The sequence below is a fragment of the Ursus maritimus genome, unplaced genomic scaffold, assembly GCF_017311325.1.
Source record: "Ursus maritimus isolate PB19 unplaced genomic scaffold, ASM1731132v1 scaffold_2, whole genome shotgun sequence".
NCBI lineage: Eukaryota > Metazoa > Chordata > Mammalia > Carnivora > Ursidae > Ursus > Ursus maritimus.
Window position 1 is genome coordinate 39,072,509 of NW_024424452.1, and position 20,226 is coordinate 39,092,734.

A 20,226-nucleotide genomic window follows, 5' to 3' on the forward strand; every position below is an offset into this window, starting at 1 on the left:
CTGTTTTCCAAATACCATTCTCCACTTGAAGGAAACAGAACTATGTGGGGATATGGCTGATGTTAGGTTGGTGCAGGGAAAGTACAAGATGAGCCTGGAACTTCATTTGGCAGAAATAAGGAATGTAGTCAAAGGATGATGAGGACACATCGAAGGACTCATGAGTCGGTTTGTCTAAATCGGGGACAGTTTGGGGATCAAAATAAATGATGATTGGCAATAGATCATAACCCACTGAATAAAATGGGAATTAATGAGTGAATGTGATATATATTTAAAAAGATAATGGGATGTAAAAACTCTTCCTTATGGTAGAATGGCTACTAATAACTGTAGGAGGAATGATGGAGAATTGCCATTGTAGTAACAATTGATATAGACAAGGGTCATCACTGGATGCTAAGAGCAGTGGGTGAAATTGTATAAAAACCAGGGTATTTTCATAGTCTCAAAGTATCACTTTGTAAAAAATTTGTTATCAATGAGAAAGCATAAAATACTTACTAATTAGCCTTGTAGTGGAGAAACTCGGCAGACACCATTTCAACGAGGCGATCAAGGCGAACGTCACCAGTAGAGGAACAAATCAATGCTACGTGCATATGGGACGCACTGAGGCAGACACAGCCTCGCTTCTGCAATGTTCCTGCCAGAAATGAATAACCTAAAGCCTCATCATGAGAAAAGTAACTGGCAAGTGCTCTCCAGAATTAAGGTCATGCAAGGAAAGACCGAAGAGCAGGTTGAAGGGGAGTAATGCAATGTTGTTGTTGTTGTTTGAATTTTTATTTAAATTCCAGTTTGCTAACAGCAAGGTTTGCTCCTGGACGGGTCAGGGACGTTGCTGGAAAGGACAACGTGTGGATGAGATCTCTGGGTTAGTGGGTTTGGGTCGGTGTTAATCTCCTCGTTTTGGTGGTTATTCTCTGGCTATGCAGTCCGGTGTTCTTGTTGACTTGAGGAAATACACCAAGTATTTAGGGATATTAAGGGTACTAAAGGGGAACCATATCTGCATCATACTTGCAATTGGCTCAGAAAGAAAGAGCAAGAAAAGGGTACCTGTAGTGAATGCTAAGGATTGGGGAGTCCGGACGAAGAGTATTTGAGAGTGTTTTGTCTTATTATCGTTTTATTTTATAGACTTACTGAGATATAATTGACACGCCCTATGGTTCACTCACTTCAAGTGTACAATGTAGTGGTTTTTCTTACATTTATGGAATTGTGCGGTTACCACTGCAATCAATTTTAACATATTTTCATCCCCCCAAAAGGAAATCTTGTACTCACTAGCAGTCACCCTTATTTCTCCATCTTTGTGGGTTGTTTTAAAAGATTTTATTTATTTATTTGTCAGAGAGAGAGAGAGAGAGCACAGCAGGGGGAGAGGGAGAAGCAGACTCCCCGCTGAGCAGGGAGCCCAGTGCGGGGCTCCATCCCAGGACCCTGGAATCATGACCTGAGCTGAAGGCAGACGCTTAACGACTGAGCCACCCGGCTGCCCCTCTCCATCTTTGTCTTAATTCTTGCAAATTTTTGATAGTTGGAAATCTACTTTTTATTTTTTTATTTTATGTAGGCTCCACACCCAGCGTAGAGCCCAATGTGGGGCTCAAACTCATGACTCTGAGATCAAGACTTGAGCCCATATCAAGAGTTGGTTGCTTAACTGACTGGGCTACTTAGGCACCCTGATAGTTTGAAAATTTGTATTTTTAATAAAAAAAAGATTTTGTTTATTTATTTATTTTGAGAGAGAGAGAGAGGGAGAGAGGAGCAGAGGAGGAGGGACAAGGAGAGGGAGAGAATCTCCAGCAGGCTCCACATTGAGCGGTGCTCAATCCCATGACCCTGAGATCATGACCTGAGCCAAAACCAAGCGTCGGTTCCTCAACTGACTGAGTCAACCAGGTGCCCCTTGAAATTTTTTTAAATAAAAGGTTATGAAATTTCAATATCTGTTATTATGACCAATAAACTACTGAGTGAATGTTAGGGTTTCTTTGCTGTGCTTTTGGTCACAGCCAAGTGAGTCTACTGTTACGTTCTTGCATAGGTTCATTTAAGAAGGCTTTCAATGTTGATGTTTTTGCTTTTTGCTCTTTTTTATTCTATTTTTGTTGATGTTATAGATTTACATGATTGAAAGGTCAAAACCACGGAGAGAGCTAGACTGGGGGAGCTCCCTCCACCCCTCCTCTTCATCCCCACCCATATTATTATTTGGAAACATTTCCAGTTTATCCTTGCGAGACTCTTTTGCAAAAATAAGCAAACACAAGGGGTCCCTGGCTGGCTCAGTCAGCATGTGACTCTTGATTTCAGGGTCCTGGGTTCAAGTCCCATGTAGGGCACAGTTCTTACCTAAAAAAGAACAAGGAGGGTGCCTGGGTAGCTCAGTTGGTTAAGCGACTGCTTTTGGGTCAGGTCACAATCCTGGAGTCCCAAGATTGAGTCCTGCATTGGGCTCCCTCCTCAGTGGGGAGTCTGCTTCTCTGTCTGCTGCTCCCCCCTCTTGTGCTCTCTCTCATTCTCACTCTCTTAAATAAGTAAAATCGTTAAAAAAATAAGGAAACACACACAAATTTACGAAGACTCACAAGTGCACACACCCAGGGCTATGAACAGTCATACATGTGTGCCGAAATGCACATACACGGCACACACTCACACGCGTGTATGTGCACACATGTTTGTATCTCCTGTCACTTTTTTTTTTTTAGTAAACTCTACGCCCAGTGTGGGGCTTGAACTCACCACCCAGAGATCAAGAGTCACATGCTCCATTGACTGAACTAACCAGGCGCCGCTCTCCTCTCCTTTCTTACAGAAAAGCTACCATGATACATATACAACCTTCTACTTTTTTCTTTTTTCTTTTCCTTTTAATTTGATAAATCCTGGACATCACTTCACAGCCACTATTAGAAACTGTCCTCATTTCTTTTTCAGGGCTCAGTTCTCTGCTGCATGGGCGTCCATGGTTTATTCGTTCATGCCTCATGCCGCAGAGGGACTGCGGTTTCTGTGGTCAGAAAACTAAGCTGCCCCAGTGTCCGCTGTAGCCGTGTCCCGCTCCCACCCGCACTGTGGAAGGGACCCCTGGCAGAGTGTGGTCAAAGTCTGGGACAGTTTTGTCTATGAGGAGGTTGAGAAGTGGATCTGAGTGAGGTTTCATTTTTAGTGGTGTTAATTTGCATTTTTCTAATTTCGAGCAAAATCGAACTCTTCCTTTTTTATTTCTGTGAACTGCGCTCTGACTCTATGTCGTATCTGCCCCCCCCACTAGACTGTCAGCTCCAGGGGGTGGACACTTTGCTTTTTTCATCTGTCCTATTAGAATCTAGAAAAATGCTTGGGCGTCTTAGGGACCAATAAACGTTTTGTAGCGGAAGAACGGAAGACTGAATGAGGGACTAGATACATTCGTGACACCTTTCTTGCTACGATTAAGCGTAAACCAGGGACTGGTACAAACTCTGGAGCAGGAAGAGTACCGCGGTGGGCCCCAGGGACAGTCAGAGGGGCCAGGTGGGCTCCAGCGCTGACCCAGAAGTAAAGGCCGAGGGGCGCCCTTTCTGCCACCCCATCAATCCCGTGTGCCCCACACACCCTGCCTCCGAACTGCGCTCTGCGCTTAGAGACCCTGGGGTCAGTGCGAAGGATTCCCGCAGCCCTCCTGGTGACCCCGTGCAGCCCCGCCGTCCCCCTGATGGCCCCAGTGACTACAGAGGCGAGGCGGACGTGCATTGGTTTATTGGCATGTCAGTGGGGGGGGTGCTGGAGGGTTAGGGAAAGCCCCTGGAGCCGCGGAGGGGCCGCGGCCGCCCTCGGTCAGGCAGGTGCGCTCAGCGGTACTTTTCGGTCAGGACGAAGGACACGATGGACAGGAACTTGTCCCAGGCGGTGTGGGCGTCGGCCGTGAAGTCGGCGGGGAAGTGCGAGGCCACGGTGACCAGCAGACAGTGGGACAGGAGCTGAAGGGCGGGAGGGCGGCTGGGTGAGCGGCCTGGTGCGGGTGGGGGAGTTCTGGGGGCGGGGCGGAGCACCTTCAGCCGAGACCCTGCCCCTCCCCGAGCTCCTGGTTCCCGCCAGGACCCCAGTCCCGCGCCCACCTTGAAGTTGACCGGGTCCACGCGCAGAATGTAGGCGTGCAGCTCGCTCAGCTTGGCCAGGGCGCCCGCGATGTTGTCGATGCTCTTGACCGCGTCGCCCAGGGCGGCCACCACTTTGGTGCCGTGCATGTGCAGGTGCGGGGAGCCCGGGTGCAGGTCGAAGTGCGGGAAGTAGGTCTTGGTCTGCGGGTAGCTGGCGAAGAGCCTGCGAGCGGGCGACAGTCACACTTGGTGAGGCCAGTGAGGTGCTCCTTGGGCGCAAAACTTACCCGGGGTTGAAAAGCCCAGCAGTCATGATAAATCACATTTGAACACAATATTTTAAAACATAAAAATTAATGCAAACAATTCACGTTGAACAAAACGCTACAGTTTTACACAAGGCAGGATCCCTATTGCTGATTTTCGCTATTACCGCAGGCTCCAGGACCGCACAGCAGAGACCCACCCTCACTGTCCCACCATTCAGGAATTCGTTCATTCATTCATTCATTCATTCCACAGATGTTTGTGGAGACCCGGGACTGGGCCCTGTGTGAAAGACAGTCTTACAGTCATGTACCCTCTCCATCTGCCTCCTCTTCCTTTCCTGCTCACTAACTATCATCCCCCCTCCTCGCTGACCCCTCCTCACTGGCCCCTGTCCTCGCCAAGCCCACACTGGCACTGGCTCCGTCCCAGCACTCACCTCTCCAGGGCCTGGGTGCCAATGGCATCTGCCTGAGAGGAGATCTTGTCCCACATGGACAGGATGGTGGTCCTCTCCGCCTTGGTCAGAGACATGGTGGTAGCTGAGCTGGGCGTGATCAGGACTGGCCTCCGTGGTGCTCAGCCCCCAGGATCCCTTTATATACACGGAGCCAGGGTGGGGGCCAGGCTGTGGCCACTGGTCTGGAGAGGGGAGAGGGCTGTGGGGGCGGGTCTCTTATCAGACCCACTGAGGATGTGTGGTCAGGGCCTGGCCGCACTGGTGGGGTGAGGGGCTCTCACTCCACCCACTCACTCCTACCCGGGGCTTTAGAGGGGTGTTGGCCACAGCCTGACCAGAGTCCTCGAGAGATATGGGCCCGGCCAGCCCAGGAGGCCATGCTTGTGTCTCTACCCCAGCTCTGACCATCCTCCTTGATTTCAGAATCACAGAAAGGGGGAAGCCAGCATTAGCTCAGCACACACCGTCCTCGGCTGGAACCTGCCGCGTCCTGCCTGCAGTGCTCCTTGCTGGGATCCTGCAGTTAGCACAGCCTGGCCGCGTCTCAGTCTCCTCTCCCTCTGTTTCCATGATCCCTGGGTTTCCTTTGAGAAAGCACTGGTTTTGCTCACCTATCGCTGAGGAGAGATGTACTGACTGTCCTCTGAAAAGCTGGGTCAAGTGTCAGAGTAATAAAAGAATTCTTCTCATATCATGTGCTACTAGGGGTTGCAGGATCGCTCACCATATTATCATTGTAACATAATGAGGCAAGTATTCTTCTGCGTTTTATTTTAACTTAAAACAAAATTAACTTTCTTTAGTGGACTGCTCTGTGAGTTTTGACACATGTATAAATTCATTTACCCCCCCACCACAATCAGCGCCCCCCCCCCAAACTCCCACATGCTGACCCTTTGCAGTCTCACCCTCCATGTGGCATTGGAATCTTGACACACTGTTGGCCAGAAGGTAAACTGGTGCAGCCACCGTGGGACACGGGCAGTTCTTGAGAGAGTTGGACACAGGGTTCCCATGCGACACAGCCATTCCACTCCTAGGTATAGGCCCAAGAGGAATGGAAACATAAGGTCCCACAAAAACTTGTATGTTCATAGCGACACCATTCATAGTAGCCACAAAATGCAAACAACCCCAGGGCCCGTCAGCTGATGACTGGGTGAATAAAATAGGGTCAATCCATTCAATGAAACAGCACTCAGTCCTAAAAAGGAATGAAGTACTGATGTGTGAATGAACCTTGAAAATACACATGTTGCGGGGTTCCATTCATCTGAAATGTCCAGAGCAGGGTTATGCACAGAGAAAGAGAGTAGATCAGGTGTTTAGGTCTGGGGGTTGGCGTGTGTGTCTGCTAGGGCATGGCGTTTCTCTTGGGGTGACAAAAATGGTCCAAAGTTGATTGTCCTGATGCTTGCACAACCCTCTGAATGTACTACAACACCCTGAACTGCACACTTTATTTTAAAAAAGATTTTAAGTGTTTTATGTGTTTTATTTTTTTATTTATTTTTATTTTTTATTTTTTAAAGATTTTATTTATTTATTTCAACAGAGATAGAGACGGCCAGCGAGAGAGGAACACAAGCAGGGGGAGTGAGAGAGGGAGAAGCAGGCTCATAGCAGAAGAGCCTGATGTGGGGCTCGATCCCGCAGCGCCGGGATCACGCCCTGAGCCGAAGGCAGACGCTCAACCGCTGTGCCACCCAGGCGCCCCTATGTGTTTTAGAAAGAGAGAGAGAGAGCATGCGAGAGCAGGGGGAGCAGGGGCAGGGGAGGGGGAGGGACAAGCAGACTCCACGCTGAGTGTGGAGCCCATCTCGGGGCTCAGACTCACAACCCTGAGATCATGGCTGAGCTGCAATCAGTTGAGACAGTTGCCCAACGGCCCGAGCCACCCAGCGCCCTGAACACTGGAAATGAGCGAATGCGCGAAGTGCAGGCTGTGAATCGTATCTCAGTACAGCTGTGAAAGGTTGTGTGATATCGTCTCTCCCACTTCATTCTTCATTTCTAAAGTGGTTTGGTCATTCTAGTCCCTGTGCCTTTCCTTGTGAATTTTAGAGTCGGCCAAGGAGGTGTCTGCCCACCGTCCTGCTGGGCGTCTTTAGAATCAGAAGCAAACGTTTCCCCTATAGGGAGTTTTGATCACAGATATTTTGCTGAACTGTTCTTAGAGAAAATTTGGCTGAGACAGGCCCTCTGAAGTGGAAAACGTGCATAAGCGTAAGCCAGCATCAGACACCTTCCGTGTGCCGGGCACTGTGCTGGCGTTTTACGCATGTCGTGGTGCTCATTTCTTCTATGCCTGACGGGAGATGGTGAGACCGTCAGGCCTTGAGGGCAGGAGTAACACTGGATGGATGCCTCCTGTCAGCTCAGCAGACGAGGTAGGGATCTCTCCCTGGCTGCAGGTACCTGTGTGTGTCCTGGAGGTGGAGTTTGCCTTCCCAGGAGCTCCTTCCAACACTGCCTGGGTCCTTCTCCGTCCTGGTCTCTCCCTTATTTACATTTCACAGCTGCCCCCTCTCCTTTTGAGACTGGGCTCCCCTCTCCCAGGGTGTACCCACCCTCCCCTGGCTTTAGGATTGTTTGCTAACTGTCCTGGGCAGTGCTGCCAACCCCGGAGGGCCCTAGGGTGTGTGCCTAGAGTGTGGCTGTGCCTCTGTCGGTCCGTTCCAGACTGCCATGAGCCCGGCCCTCCTTGGTCAGCTCCTGCTGTCGCTTGGTTCAGAAGGAAACTCCAGGACTACCTCAAGCACGTGGGCCTACAGTAAGTGTGTGTGGCCATGCCTAAGCTTCCACTTCTAGAAAGCAGAGAGGCGGGGAGAGAGAGAGAGACAAGCAGACCAACCGGCAAAGAAAACAGAACGAGTGAGTGAGATACAAGAGACAGAGGGTCAGAGGGAAGGTCAGGCAGAGGCAGGGAGTCTGGAGGCCCTGGGTGAGGCACAGAGAAGTCTGTGTGCCTGGGGGAGTCGTGGTTTTAGCTGACATTTGTCGTGTGCTGTCTGAATTCTGGGTACAGCATCAAACACTCTCGGTGTTGGGTGCTTGGCCCTTACAGCTCTCTGGGGGAGAATTTTTCTTTTATTATCATCACATGCTTTAAGATAGGGAAATCGAGGCTTAGGAAGGTTATGAAATGTTCAAAGTTTCAGTGAAGGAGGGAACGAGCCCCAGTGGGACGAGGAGACCTAGGCTTGGTGTGGGTCAGATTGCTGGCTCTTTGGGGCTCAGGCAAGTCTCTTCTGTCTCTGGACCTGGGTTCTCCCACCTGTGACCCAGGAGCCTGAGACTGGGCAGCACTTCAGGACACTGAGACCTGCTGCACTCGGCTGAACTCCAAGCCCTGGGCTCACGCTGAGCTTGTGTAGTTGGGGCTGAGCTCAGAGGGACCCTGGTGACTCAGCAGAAGGTGGTGATGGGGCCCACAGGCCTTCCCCTGAGAGCAGCTCCTGGGTGGCCCTGGCCAGGCTAACTCACCTTGTAAACCCCAGTTCCACATTAGCAACCTCTCAGGTGGGGGTTAAAATAACTGGGAGGGATAATTTGTTGCCATAGGACCTCAGGACATGGCAGCATGAATTCAAGATTATTGTAGTACTACTGTGAGTGGGTGACTCTGGGCAGGAACCCTGCTGTTCAGAGGGTGGAGAGGTCAAGGTGGGTCCAAGATAGGGAATGTGAGCCCCGCCTGGCCCTCTGACAGACAGTGGCAGCTCTATTGGCCCAACACAAGTGGCAGGACTGATAAGGCCCGACTAACCAAGTGGCCTCCTAGCCCTGCCCAGGGGCGACCCGGGTTGGGTGGAAGGGGCAGGAATTTTGGTTTCCAAGAATCCAGTGACCTTCAAAAAGGTAGGATACTAAACAGAGTCATTTAAATTAAAAATGAGGTTGTAGAGGCATGGGGTGTCAGCAGGAAAGTTGGAGGACATGAGCAAAGGTTGGCCCTGGACACATCATTGTTCAGGAAAGCGTTACAGCTTTGAGCTAGGACCACACTTCGAGACCACCTGCCCCCAGTCCTGTCACGGATAGGGAGGCCCAAAGTAGAGCCAGCCTACCCTCAGGTCCCTCCAGCTGCCAGCACCAGACTGGACTGGCCTGGGAGTGAGAGTGTCTCGGACTCCTGTAATAGCCACATGAGGCAGGCCAGCAAGGTGGTGTGCTTTCTCCAGTCCAGCCTGGATAGCCTGCGACGGCAGCCTGGGAAGAGGTGCCTCTGGGAGCTCGTGGCCTGGGTCCTGGTGGTTTCCCTCCACCTTTCATGGATTCCAATCTCATTACAGTGTTAAAATACTAACCATATATCCAGAAAAATAAACAAGAAATGCTCTTGTGAAGGTTTCCAGCAGGAAGCGGGCCCTAAGGGGGTGAGGGGAGAATGGTGGGTTCCTCCAAGTCTGGGCCTTCCCCCAGCCCAGGGACAGCTCAGGACATCAGACCTCCTCCTCCAAGTCCTGGGGTCAAGAGACTGCCCAACGGAACAGCAGCATGGTCAGGGAAATTGGAAGAAGGAGACCCGTGCCAGAGTCCTGGACCTCATATGTGGGTGCTCGCAGATTCGCAGTGCCCCGTAGAGAGATCCCCATGACCACAGCTGGCTGCTCCCCCAGACAGAGGTTTCCCCTTTCCCATCGTCCCAGCTCCCTCAGGCTCACCTCCTGCTGCTGTGCCCTTATTTCCATTCTAGGGACATTCCTGGTAACTTTAGGAGAACTCAGAAACCTTTTCATTATATATAAAACCAAAACATATGAGACTAGGAAAAAGGCTTGCAGAATCTGTAATAGAGCGTGACCATCCCTCAAAAAGAGGAACACACCCAAACCACCGAAGAAGGACAAACAACCCGTAGGGAAAACAAGAAGGTGACTCGTGGACACTGGCCAATAATCAAGTGATACAGTTCTCCACCTCAGTAATAATCAGAGAAACGCAACCTAAAATAAGACAGCTTTTTTCTTTTTGGAAATTTTGGGAAAAAATAAAATCACTGCTACACAGCCCCATGCAGGGCTACCGTTTGTTGGTAACATCTGAGACATGCCCACCGTGTGTAAGTTTCATGCTGGTGTGCCCACCCACAGGTGTGCCAGGCATCAGGTCTGCTGCAACAGGTGACTCCACCAAGAAGTCAGAGGGTGAGGTGCTTGAGAGACTGGAATGGGGCATATGGGGTTTTTTTTAGAAACTGATTTTTTTCACTGATTTTTTTTAGAAACAGCTGTAATGAGATATAATTCCCATAACATGCACTTCACTCATTTCAAGTGTGCAGTTCAGGGTGTTGTGGTACATTCAGAGGGTTGTGCAAGCATCAGGACAATCAACTTTAGACCATTTTTGTCACCCCAAGAGAAACGCCATGCCCTAGCGGACACACACGCCAACCCCCAGACCTAAACACCTGATCTACTTTCTTTCTCTGTGCATAACCCTGCTCTGGACATTTCAGATGAATGGAACCCCGCAACATGTGTATTTTCAAGGTTCATTCACACATCAGTACTTCATTCCTTTTTAGGACTGAGTGCTGTTTCATTGAATGGATTGACCCTATTTTATTCACCCAGTCATCAGCTGACGGGCCCTGGGGTTGTTTGCATTTTGTGGCTACTATGAATGGTGTCGCTATGAACATACAAGTTTTTGTGGGACCTTATGTTTCCATTCCTCTTGGGCCTATACCTAGGAGTGGAATGGCTGTGTCGCATGGGAACCCTGTGTCCAACTCTCTCAAGAACTGCCCGTGTCCCACGGTGGCTGCACCAGTTTACCTTCTGGCCAACAGTGTGTCAAAATTCCAATGCCACCTGCTTGCCAACACTTGTAATTTGTCTTTCTGATTATAGCTGTCCTAGTGGGTGTGAAGTGGTATGTTTTTGGTTTTGATTTGCATTTCCCTAATGAGTAATGACGAGGAGCATCTTTTCATGAGCTTACTGGCCATTTGTCTGTAATCTTTGGAGAAACGTCCTTTCACATCCTTTGCCCACTTCCCTCCCTCCCTTCCCTCCTTCCTTCCTCTTTCGATAGATGGATAGACAGATGATAGATGATAGATAGACAGAGTCTCTACATCCAAGGTGTGGCTCAAATTCACGACCCCGAGGTCGGGACTCACACACTAGGGACTGAGCCCACCAGGCGCCCTCCCTCGTCGCCCGTTTTTCAGTTGGCCGTCTTTATTGTTGAGCTGTAAGCTGTTTGTTTTGTTAATACATTCTGGATACAATTCCCTTATATGATTTGCAAATATTTTCTGTCGTTCTGTGGATGCTCTTGTTACTTTCTTCGGTCGCGCCCTTTGAAGCATAGGAGGTTTAATTTGGCATCAAGTCCAATTTATTTTTTCTTCAGTTGCTTGAGCATTTGGTGTCGTATCTAAGAAACCCTTGCCTGGTCCAAGGACAGGAGGGTTTACTCCTACGTTTTCTTATAAGAGTTTTATACTGTTAGCTCTTACATTTAGGTCTATGATCCACTGAAGAGGTGTGTGTTTGTAACTTTTTTACTGTAGTTCTTTGCATGTCTTAAGTGTGAACTTTCTGCTCAAGCCAAGGGGTACTTTCCCATTCACTCTGGTGGGCGGTTCTCCTCCCCTCGCAGGGCGAGCACGGGCTCCGCGCATGCGCCCAACTTCCTGAGAGGGCCCCGCGCGTGCGCACAGGTCGCCTGCGCCTGCGCCGACGGCCGCTCTCTGCGCGCACGCGCCTTCTGCGCGGCTGCTCGGCCCTGTCGCCGAGGCCTTGCGAACTTGGCGGGACGTGGGGGGTGGTTCGTGGGTCTGGAAGCTCCGGGGGTTCCGTCCGCCTGGCTCCTGGCGCCCCACGTTTCCCCGGCCTTGGGCGCGTCCTCGTCAGGCCCCTTCAGCCCCGCCCTGGGCGCGTCGTCCCCCGAGCCTCCCGCCCTCCGGCTCATCCTCCTCAGGTTCTCCCCCTTCCGCCCCGGGCGCGTCCTCAAGCACCTGTGCTGGGTCCCGGCCGGTCCTCCTCGGGTCCCCAGCCCCCCTCCGCCCCCTTCACTGTCCCCGACCCCCACCCGGTCCCGGCCGGTCCTCCTCGGGTCCCCAGCCGCCCTCCGCCCCCTTCACCGTCCCCGACCCCCACCCGGTCCCGGCCGGTCCTCCTCGGGTCCCCAGCCCCCTCCGCCCCAGCCCCCTTCCGCCCCCTTCTCCGTCCCCGCCCCCCGGGGTCCCTGCCGGTCCTCCTCGGGTCCCCAGCCCCCCTCCGTCCCCTTCACCGTCCCCGACCTCCACCCGGTCCCGGCCGGTCCTCCTCGGGTCCCCAGCCCCCCTCCGCCCCCGGCCCCCCCCCGGGGTCCCGGCCGGTCCAACTCGGGTCCCCCAGCCCCCCTCCGCCCCCACCGTCCCCGCCCCCACCCGGTCCCCGCCGGCCCGCCTCCGCCCGCGGCAGCATGGGCGACAACACCAGCCCCATCAGCGTGATCCTGGTGAGCTCGGGCAGCAGGGGCAATAAGCTGCTGTTCAGGTACCCCTTCCAGAGAAGCCAGGAGCACCCGGCGTCCCAGACAAGTAAGTGAGCGGCGGCCCCCGGCCCTCCCGCCTCGCTCCTGACGGTGTGGCCGAGGCCTGCTCCATACGGGGTGTTGGAAAGTACGGAGAAGTAAAACCAGAGAAGTCACCCGTAACTCCACGAAGCCACTCTTGCCAGCGTTCAGCCACGTTTGCAGCTTTTCAAGAATATAAACGGACATCGTGTGAATGTATCCGCCTGAAGCAACTACACACCTACAGATCATGTCAAGTGCTCTGGGACCCCCTCCCCCGAGTGCGCCTCCCGGTCGTGGGGTAACCAGCTGCCCTCCGGCACTGGACTCCCCTTACAGCTGCGTCTCGGGGACTTCCCCACACGGTGCCCTGCCCTGCAGGCGCTCTTCTCTCCCCGGGGCGATCTTCTCGGAGCGCCCCGGGACGTAAGGTCGCCCTCACCGGAGAGCGGCGCCCAAGAACAGACTCCTTTCCTGGGCGCAGACGCTTAGGTTGCCCCCAGTGTTTCACTACCAGGAATGTGCAGTTCCTCGTTCATGTTTTGTTTTAAAATTAAATGTGTTAGCACGGTACACAGTCTTAAAGGTACAAAGGAGTGTAGATGAAAGGAACATCCTTTCCCGCGTTGAACCCCAGCCGCTCGCTTCCCCTTGTAGGGGCAGCTGCTGTAACCATTTTCCTGTGCGTTTTCCCAGAACCTTCCATGTTAATACAAGCATGTGCACACATCTGCTTTTTTTTTTTTTTTAATTATGTGCTTTAAAAAAGTTTTACGTTATTTTTAGTAATCGCTACACCCCGTGTGGGACTTGAATTCAGGACCCTGAGGTCAGCAGTCCCATGCTCTTCTGACTGAGCCGGCCAGGTGCACCGGCGTTTTCTTTTCTTTTTTTTTTTTTTAAAGATTTTATTTATTTATTCGACAGAGAGAGAGACAGCCAGCGAGACAGGGAACACAAGCAGGGGGAGTGGGAGAGGAAGCAGCAGGCTTATAGAGGAGGAGCCTGATGTGGGGCTCGATCACAGAACGCCGGGATCACACCCTGAGCCGAAGGCAAACGCTTAACCACTGTGCCACCCAGGCGCCCCCGGCGTTTTATTTTCTAAGCACAGGTGAACACGCTGTACACACGGTTCTGTCCCGTTGTTTCCAGGGTCACTCCAGATCTTGGATATAGATTCCGAATCATAATCAGACCCACGGGATGAACGTACTGTGATTTATTTATTTAGTCCTCTGTTGATGGGCATTTAAGTTTCTTCTAAACTGGCTAATACGAACAGTGTGAATGTCTTTTCTGTGTACATTATCATTTTTCAGAATACAGGATCAATTCCCCCAGTGGGATGGTTGGATCTAGGGGATAACGAACATATGTATTTTTAGTAAGTCAGATTTTTCTATTTTTGTTAATGAGATGGGTGAAAAGTTGTATCTGAAAGTGGTTTTCTCGGTTTTTGTTTTGTGTGTTTTGAGTCCTTAATGACTGAGCCACCCAGGTGCCCTGCCTATGCTTTTTCTGACCTAGTTGTCATATACTGAGAGGGTATGTGTGTCTGCATGTGTGTAATCCTTTTTTTTTAAACTAAATATAGCAGCAAAAACATTTGCTGTTATAACTTCTTGGAAAATATAACTTAAAAAACGATTTATTTATTTATTTGATGGAGTTTCTGGGTGGCTCAGTTGGTTAAGTGTCTGGATTTGGCTCAGGTCATGATCCTGGGGTCCTGGTATCAAGGCCTGCAGCTGTGGGGTCCCTGCTCAGAGGTGAGTCTGCTTCTCCCTCTCTCTGGCCCTCCCCCTGCGTGTGTACTTTCTCTCACTCACTCTTTCTCTCAAATAAATAAAATCTTCTAAAAAATGATTTGATAGAGGGCGTGCGTGAACACGGGAAGGGGGGAAGGGCCAGAGGGACAGAATCTTCAGGTGGACTCCCCGCTGAGCACGGAGCTCTCTCAGGACAGTGAGATCATGACCTGAGCTGAAACCAAGAGTCGGTCACTTCACTGACTAAGGCAGCCAGGCCCCCGGGAAACCATAACTTTTTTAAAAAAGTTTTTTGTTGTGGTAAAAAATATATAACATAAAATGTGCCACTTTAACCATTTTTAAGTTCACAATTCAGTAACATTACATTCACCATAATTAATTTGCTGTGTTGTGCAGCTGTCACCACTGTCTGGTTCCAGATTTATTCATCACCCCAAACTGAAAGTTGTAACCGTTAAGAATAACCCCGTTTCCCCTGTTCTCAGCCTCCAGTAACCTCTAATTTTTGTCTCCGTGAGTTTGCCCACTGTAGATATTCTGTATAAATGTAGCATTTGTCCATTTGTGTCTGGTTTCCTTCACCTAGCATAATGTTTTCGAGTTCTCCATGTTATGACATGTATCAGAACTCCATTCCTTTTTATGGCCATTGTGTATATATACCACATTTTAAGAAGCCATCACTTCTTACGTAGCCACCATCCTCCAGTACGTGGATGGATCCTGTCTTCTCAGCCACTCTCCCCTTTTTGCCGTCACAGATAAGCCTCGTAGCAGATACGCCGTCAACAACACCGGAGACCATGCCGACGACCAGGATGGTGACTCCAGGTAAGGGCTTTGCGGTCACTCCGTGATGGGGCTAGTCCTGCCCCCGGGCCTGGGCAAAGCTCTACCTCCTGTTGACCCAGAGGTTTTCTCCCGTGAGAAACCTGGTGTCCTTTTTTCCCATTTGGTGGGTGTTTCAGGTTGTGCAGAGCTGGGGATTGTGCTGCCAATGTCTGACTTGCTGCATAGTTTGGTCACATGTGCCAGCGTGGAACAGGTTGGTTGGTAAAGCAGATTGGAGAACAGACGAGGCCAGAGAGAACATTTGTCTTCTGTGAGAGGAACAGAAAGCAAAGCAGACCCCGGTGCTGTCTTCAGACCTGACTCCTCAGGCATGTGCCCCGAGGGCACGTGGAAGTACTGGGGTGCAGCCCAGCCTCTTCAGGTGGTGATGTGGGCTGAGAGCCAGGGCTGATGTGACCCTTGCTCTTTCAGGGCATGGATGAAAGGCAGGTCTTGTTCCTTCCCGTGTGTGCTCCCCCTGCTTTTTCTGGGACGTGCTATCAGGGTGGCAAACATCAGATGTGACTGCTTCTGCCTTATGTTTGTTTTAAAGTTGAGTAGGTGGTAACACAGGCCCCATTGAAGGAGGAAGGATTGTAAACTGCCTGTCCTGGGTGCCTCTAAACACGGCTGGGACCTGAGCGAGGTAAAGGACTCAGCTCCACTGTCACATGGCAGGATAGCTGAGGCCCCCAGCTGGGCCTCTGCCATGGAGTGAACTAGTACAGTCTCCCCAGTTCTCTTGACAGGGCACCATACCTGCCATGGTATCATGCCATTCCACGAGGGTGATTTTTATCCTTTCTTGTGAGGCTATCAGCGGCCTCTGGCATGACCAGTGACTGTCTCTGAGGGCAGCAAGCTTTGAAGGAGAGACCAGCAGGGGAGGGGAGGGGGGCGGGGGACTGTTGTTGTTTTCTTTGATGTAGAAGCTGTGGTCACCTTGTCCTCTGAGGCCAGCCACTTGAAACAGACTCCTGATTGTTCCAGGTGCATAGAAAGCTTTTTGCCCCTGCCCATGGGGTGCGTGCATTTTGTCCCCCACATGTGGCATAGATTCCTTTAGAGCAGGGCTGGCCGCCTGCCTGCTGTTCTCCGAGCTCCACAGTTGGGAGACTCAGGCTGCTGAGGATGCAGAAAGCGCTCTTGGAACAGGCTCTGTGGGCTTCCCAGGAGGCTAGCAGCACCTGACTGCTGCAGGTAACTCTCAGAGGCTTATAATAAAAGACTGAAAGGATGTTTTTAGGGAAGTATTTCAATATTCAGCATAAAGAAGAGGAAAAACCTTGGGAAAGGAGCAAGACATCATGGGTCTATCAGAGTATCACAGATACGCTGCTCTCTAAGAAGAGCTGTTTCTCTGTACCCTCTCTTTCATTAAATTGAAGAATTACTTCCTTTGGTAATTGTAGCACATTACAGCATCTGATGATCGCACTGCCCACCTCCCCTTGTTTTCGGAGATACAGGTTAATACCTCTGAGCGCCCAGCTTTATTTTTCACTTTGGCCTGCCAAGCCTCTTGCGCCTGGGGGAGCTGTGTCATGGCTCAGACATGTTCCTGGAGCGGTACAGGGCCCTCCTCGGTGGTCTTCTCAAAGACGCTCTTCTTGTGGAGCCCGCAGAATGGTCCTGCTTGTTGTTCTGCCAGACTGAAGCCATGTTAACAGGCCACTTGAGCACCTCCTGAGTGTGGTGGGACATGGACGCTGCCCTAGAGAAGTGAGGACACGGGGCTGTGCTGCCCAGTGTTAAAGTCACCATTTAAATAGAAGTGAAATGAGACGACATTCAGTTCCTCCTTGCACCAGCTGCATTTCAGGTGCTCAGGGGCTGCAGGTGGGCTAGTGGCTCGGATTTGGAGTGTCTCCACCACTCTAGAGGGGTCTGTTGGACAACACTGGTTTGGAGTGTGTGCTGGTTTTACAGGGTGGATCAGCAAAGTGACGTGTTTTAGGGCATAAGAATTAATTGTCAGACTTTTTTTAAACGCTTTTATTTAAAAAAAAAAAGCTTATAGAATTCAGGAGGGAGTGAAGAAAATGGATATTCTCCATTGTCTTTAAGGCTTGAAATTCAACTGTAGAAAACTTGTTGTGCTCCTGTTGGATGAGTGTTGGGGACCAGGGAGCTCATGCTCTTTTTTTTTTTTTTTAAGATTTTATTTATTTGTTTCAGAGAGAGAGTGAGCGAGAGGTAGAGCAGGGGCAGGGGCAGAGGGAGAAGCAGACTCCCCACTGAGCAGGGAGCCTGACCCAGGGCTCAATCCCAGGACTCTGAGGTCACGTCTTGAGCCAAAGGCAGACGCTTAACCGACTAAACACCCAGGTGCCCCTGGAGAGGTCATGCTTAATAGCATTATGCATCTGCCACACTGGCAGGGGCAAAAACCATCAGGAGGGGTCCTGGAGAAAGCCTGGTATCAGTCACAAAGGCTGTCATTGGCACCATCCCTCCCAACGTGGAGTGTTCTGGGCACTATCTCAGAGAAGGAGAAGCTGTTAGCTTGAAGAAGAGTCGACTTCTTTTCAAAAGACTCAGAAATCATTTCACTTTAGATATCATCCAGACCTGGGAAGTGTGAAAGGTCCACACCTTTCAATTCTCGGTTAGCATTGTGGGGCAGTGGAATCAGGTGGCGCTTCTGCCCTCCTCAGGCTTGGCCACCTTTCACTAAGCAGTGGATCCACCTTTGGGCACCTTCACATCAGCTGGATGGGAACCTTGGCCAGGTGTGCCAGAGTGCAAACTGGCACACAGCTGGTCCTCTCCAGCAGGTGCACAGGGCTCCGCCAGGCCTCTCTTCACAGCTTTGCTTCTGCTAGCGTGCGTGTGGACATGTGTTAGAAAGGCACACCTTGGGGTGCCTGGGTGGCTCAGTCATTGAAACGTCATGATCCCAGGGTCCTGGGATCAAGTCCTGTGTCGGGCTTTCCGCTCAGCGGGGAGCCTGCTTCTCCCTCTCCTGCTCCCCCTGCTTGTGTTCCCCACCCCCGTTAAATAAATAAATAAATAAATAAATAAATAAATAATCTTAAAAAAGAAAGGGAGGGAGTGAGGAGGGAGGGAGGGAGGAAATTAGGTAGATGGGTGCTCCTATTTCCTAGAGCTGAGTCGATGCCCCAAATGTGGGTAAGCAGTGTTGTCCCCAAGCTTGGGTGTCCCCCACCCCTTTTCTGGCCCAGCCAGTAAGTCTGCACAGGCGCACTCACTCTGGTGCGTGCCTGCCGGCAGGGTGCTGACACAGGTACAGGTTTGGGTGCCAGGTGTGACTCTGATCGTGCACCTCCTGTGTGGTCTTGGGCATGTTCCTCGTACCACGAGCCTCAGTTTTGCTGTCTGGAGAGCCTGAGGATAGCAAGGCACCTCTGCCTCCCCCTCCCTGGTCTGGGCATCACGCGAACCTCTGTGTCTTGAGGAGAGTGGGTGCTGGTGGCTCTGCCGCCCTCACAGGGGCAGACCAAGTGCATGAAACATGCCAGTGGTGTTTGACGTGTCACCTCCACAGCTGGCATGGAAAGGAGCGCCGCTGCTACTTGGAAGCCCCACACGCTTCTTCCCTTCGGAAAGCAGAGGGATTTCCTTGTGACCTGTTTGGCTGCAGAAAATAAGAGTTGTAGGAGCTGCACCTGAGCTTCTAGGGATTCTGACTTTCTGGGTGATCTTGGGAGGGTCCACGAAACATCTTACCGGTTTCGTACTATGTACACTGATGAGCTGACGTTTGGGAGCTGTTGAAAAAAAGGCTCTTGGTTGTGTGTTACTCTCATGTGGGTCTTTGGTGTGTTTTCTCGGTGAGAGCTGTGGAGAGCAGCAGGCCCAGCAGGGCAGCCGGTGGTCACGGCATGGGGTAGTGGTGGGGTCTCATCCATCCACTGCTGTCTCCACTCCGGGTCTGGCCTGCTTTCTGTTTCCTGGATACTGGGAAAGCAGCATGTCCTAGAACACAGTCCTCTGCAGAGTAACTTGACTCTTAAACATATGGTCTAAAAAACTGAAGTTGCCTCGTGCACAGGTATGACATAGCATGCACAGATTTGCCACAACCTCCTTGCTGCCAAGGGGCCCGTGGCCCGGTGCCGAGCAAAGGCTCAGCGAGTGTGACTAGTGAGCAGTCACAGTACCTCAGGAGTTGAGGCTGAGTTACTCAGTGGCATTCTACAGTTTCCATAAGGCTTTTCTGTACAGGGATCTCACAGGATCTTACTGAGACGGTTTTGTCAGGATAAAATGCTTGTGCACGGTGCCCAGCTAATATGTGTGGTGCTGGGCTCTGGCCCAGGTCTTCCAGCCTCGCTCTTGCTTCTGAAAACTGGCTCTCAGTTGTGCCCAGGCTCTGTTTACGTGTGGGAATTTGAGCTTTCATGAGAAAACTGTGGTAAGTCTTCAACTTGGCGAGTGTCTGTGTCTTTCTTGTCCGGTAAGTTGCTTAGCCTTGCCCTCAGCAGTTAATGCTTATGGTGGTACTTCTGCTAGACTTTAATACTGTTTTAATAAAACAGCCTTGTAACTATTCATGATTTTGAAAATCAGTGTGTTTGTTTGGTCTTGATGGTCCTGTTCCCATTCCAGCGAGCCATGTCCTCCAACCGATGAGCGATTGGTTGCAGGGTAAGACCAACACTTCCCACCACCTTTCTGTCTTGATTCCTGCTGCCTTCTCTTCTTGTAATTGTGCTTAACTCCTGATTGCCCTCAGTGTTGAAGAATGACTAACGAGGCGCACAGGCTCTGGCTGGGACCTCACTGCCCGATCCCCCATGAGTGCCCAGGCTTCCCACGGCCCCTGCCCTTTCTCCACCTGGAGTTATTCAGCTATTCCACATTACCTGGGGGGCCAAGGCAAGGTTGGCTGGTGCCAGGGAGACTTCTGGGACCAGGCGTGCACACGGACCTCCCCTCCTCCAGGCAGGCACCAGTGGCCTCAGGAAGGTGGTAGGCAAGCAAGAACAGGGCTCCTTACCTCCCTAGCCAGTTTCCCCCTAGAGAGACCCTTGATAGTTGTTTCTTGCCTTCATTTCTCAGAGGATATAGGGGGCCCCTCCAAGGGCCAAGTGTTAAGTGTGATGCTTGGACTTAGATGCTGTTGTCTGTGCCCGTGAGAGGCAAAAATGTTCCCATGGAGTTTATGTGGCGCTTCTCCAGGAGGGTGTGGATAAAGTGGGACCCTTTGTGCCTCTTATGGGGCATTCCCCCCTGGGTGCTGGAGGTGCATGGAGCGTCTGTGAGCCGCCCGCCACCCAAAAAAAAAGAACGGGGGGGGGGGCGGGCAGAG

The 20,226-nt window shown here is 51.4% G+C and overlaps 2 protein-coding genes across 6 annotated transcripts in view; one reads left to right on the top strand and one right to left on the bottom strand.

Moving 5' to 3' along the window:
• Window positions 1-3,744: 3,744 nt before the first annotated feature.
• LOC103668727 (hemoglobin subunit zeta) lies at window positions 3,745-5,001 on the bottom strand. The gene is made up of 3 exons (XM_008697030.2): window positions 4,807-5,001; window positions 4,119-4,323; window positions 3,745-3,980 (listed from the first exon to the last, which is right to left on the bottom strand). Exons 1-3 carry the CDS (start codon window positions 4,899-4,901, stop codon window positions 3,852-3,854), a joined length of 429 nt encoding a protein of 142 aa, XP_008695252.2. The 5' UTR covers window positions 4,902-5,001; the 3' UTR covers window positions 3,745-3,851.
• Window positions 5,002-12,218: 7,217 nt separating this feature from the next.
• Window positions 12,219-20,226, top strand: part of NPRL3 (NPR3 like, GATOR1 complex subunit) — a 38,129-nt gene continuing 30,121 nt past the window's right edge. For 2 of the 5 annotated variants that reach the window (XM_040635650.1, XM_040635651.1), the window contains exons 1-3: window positions 12,219-12,370; window positions 14,882-14,951; window positions 19,524-19,562. In XM_040635650.1, coding sequence (XP_040491584.1) covers window positions 12,253-12,370; window positions 14,882-14,951; window positions 19,524-19,562 — 227 coding nt within the window. In that variant the 5' untranslated portion in view covers window positions 12,219-12,252. The remainder of the gene's footprint in view (window positions 12,371-14,881; window positions 14,952-19,523; window positions 19,563-20,226) is intronic. The other 3 variants (XM_040635653.1, XM_040635652.1, XM_040635654.1) reach the window with 3 other exon arrangements.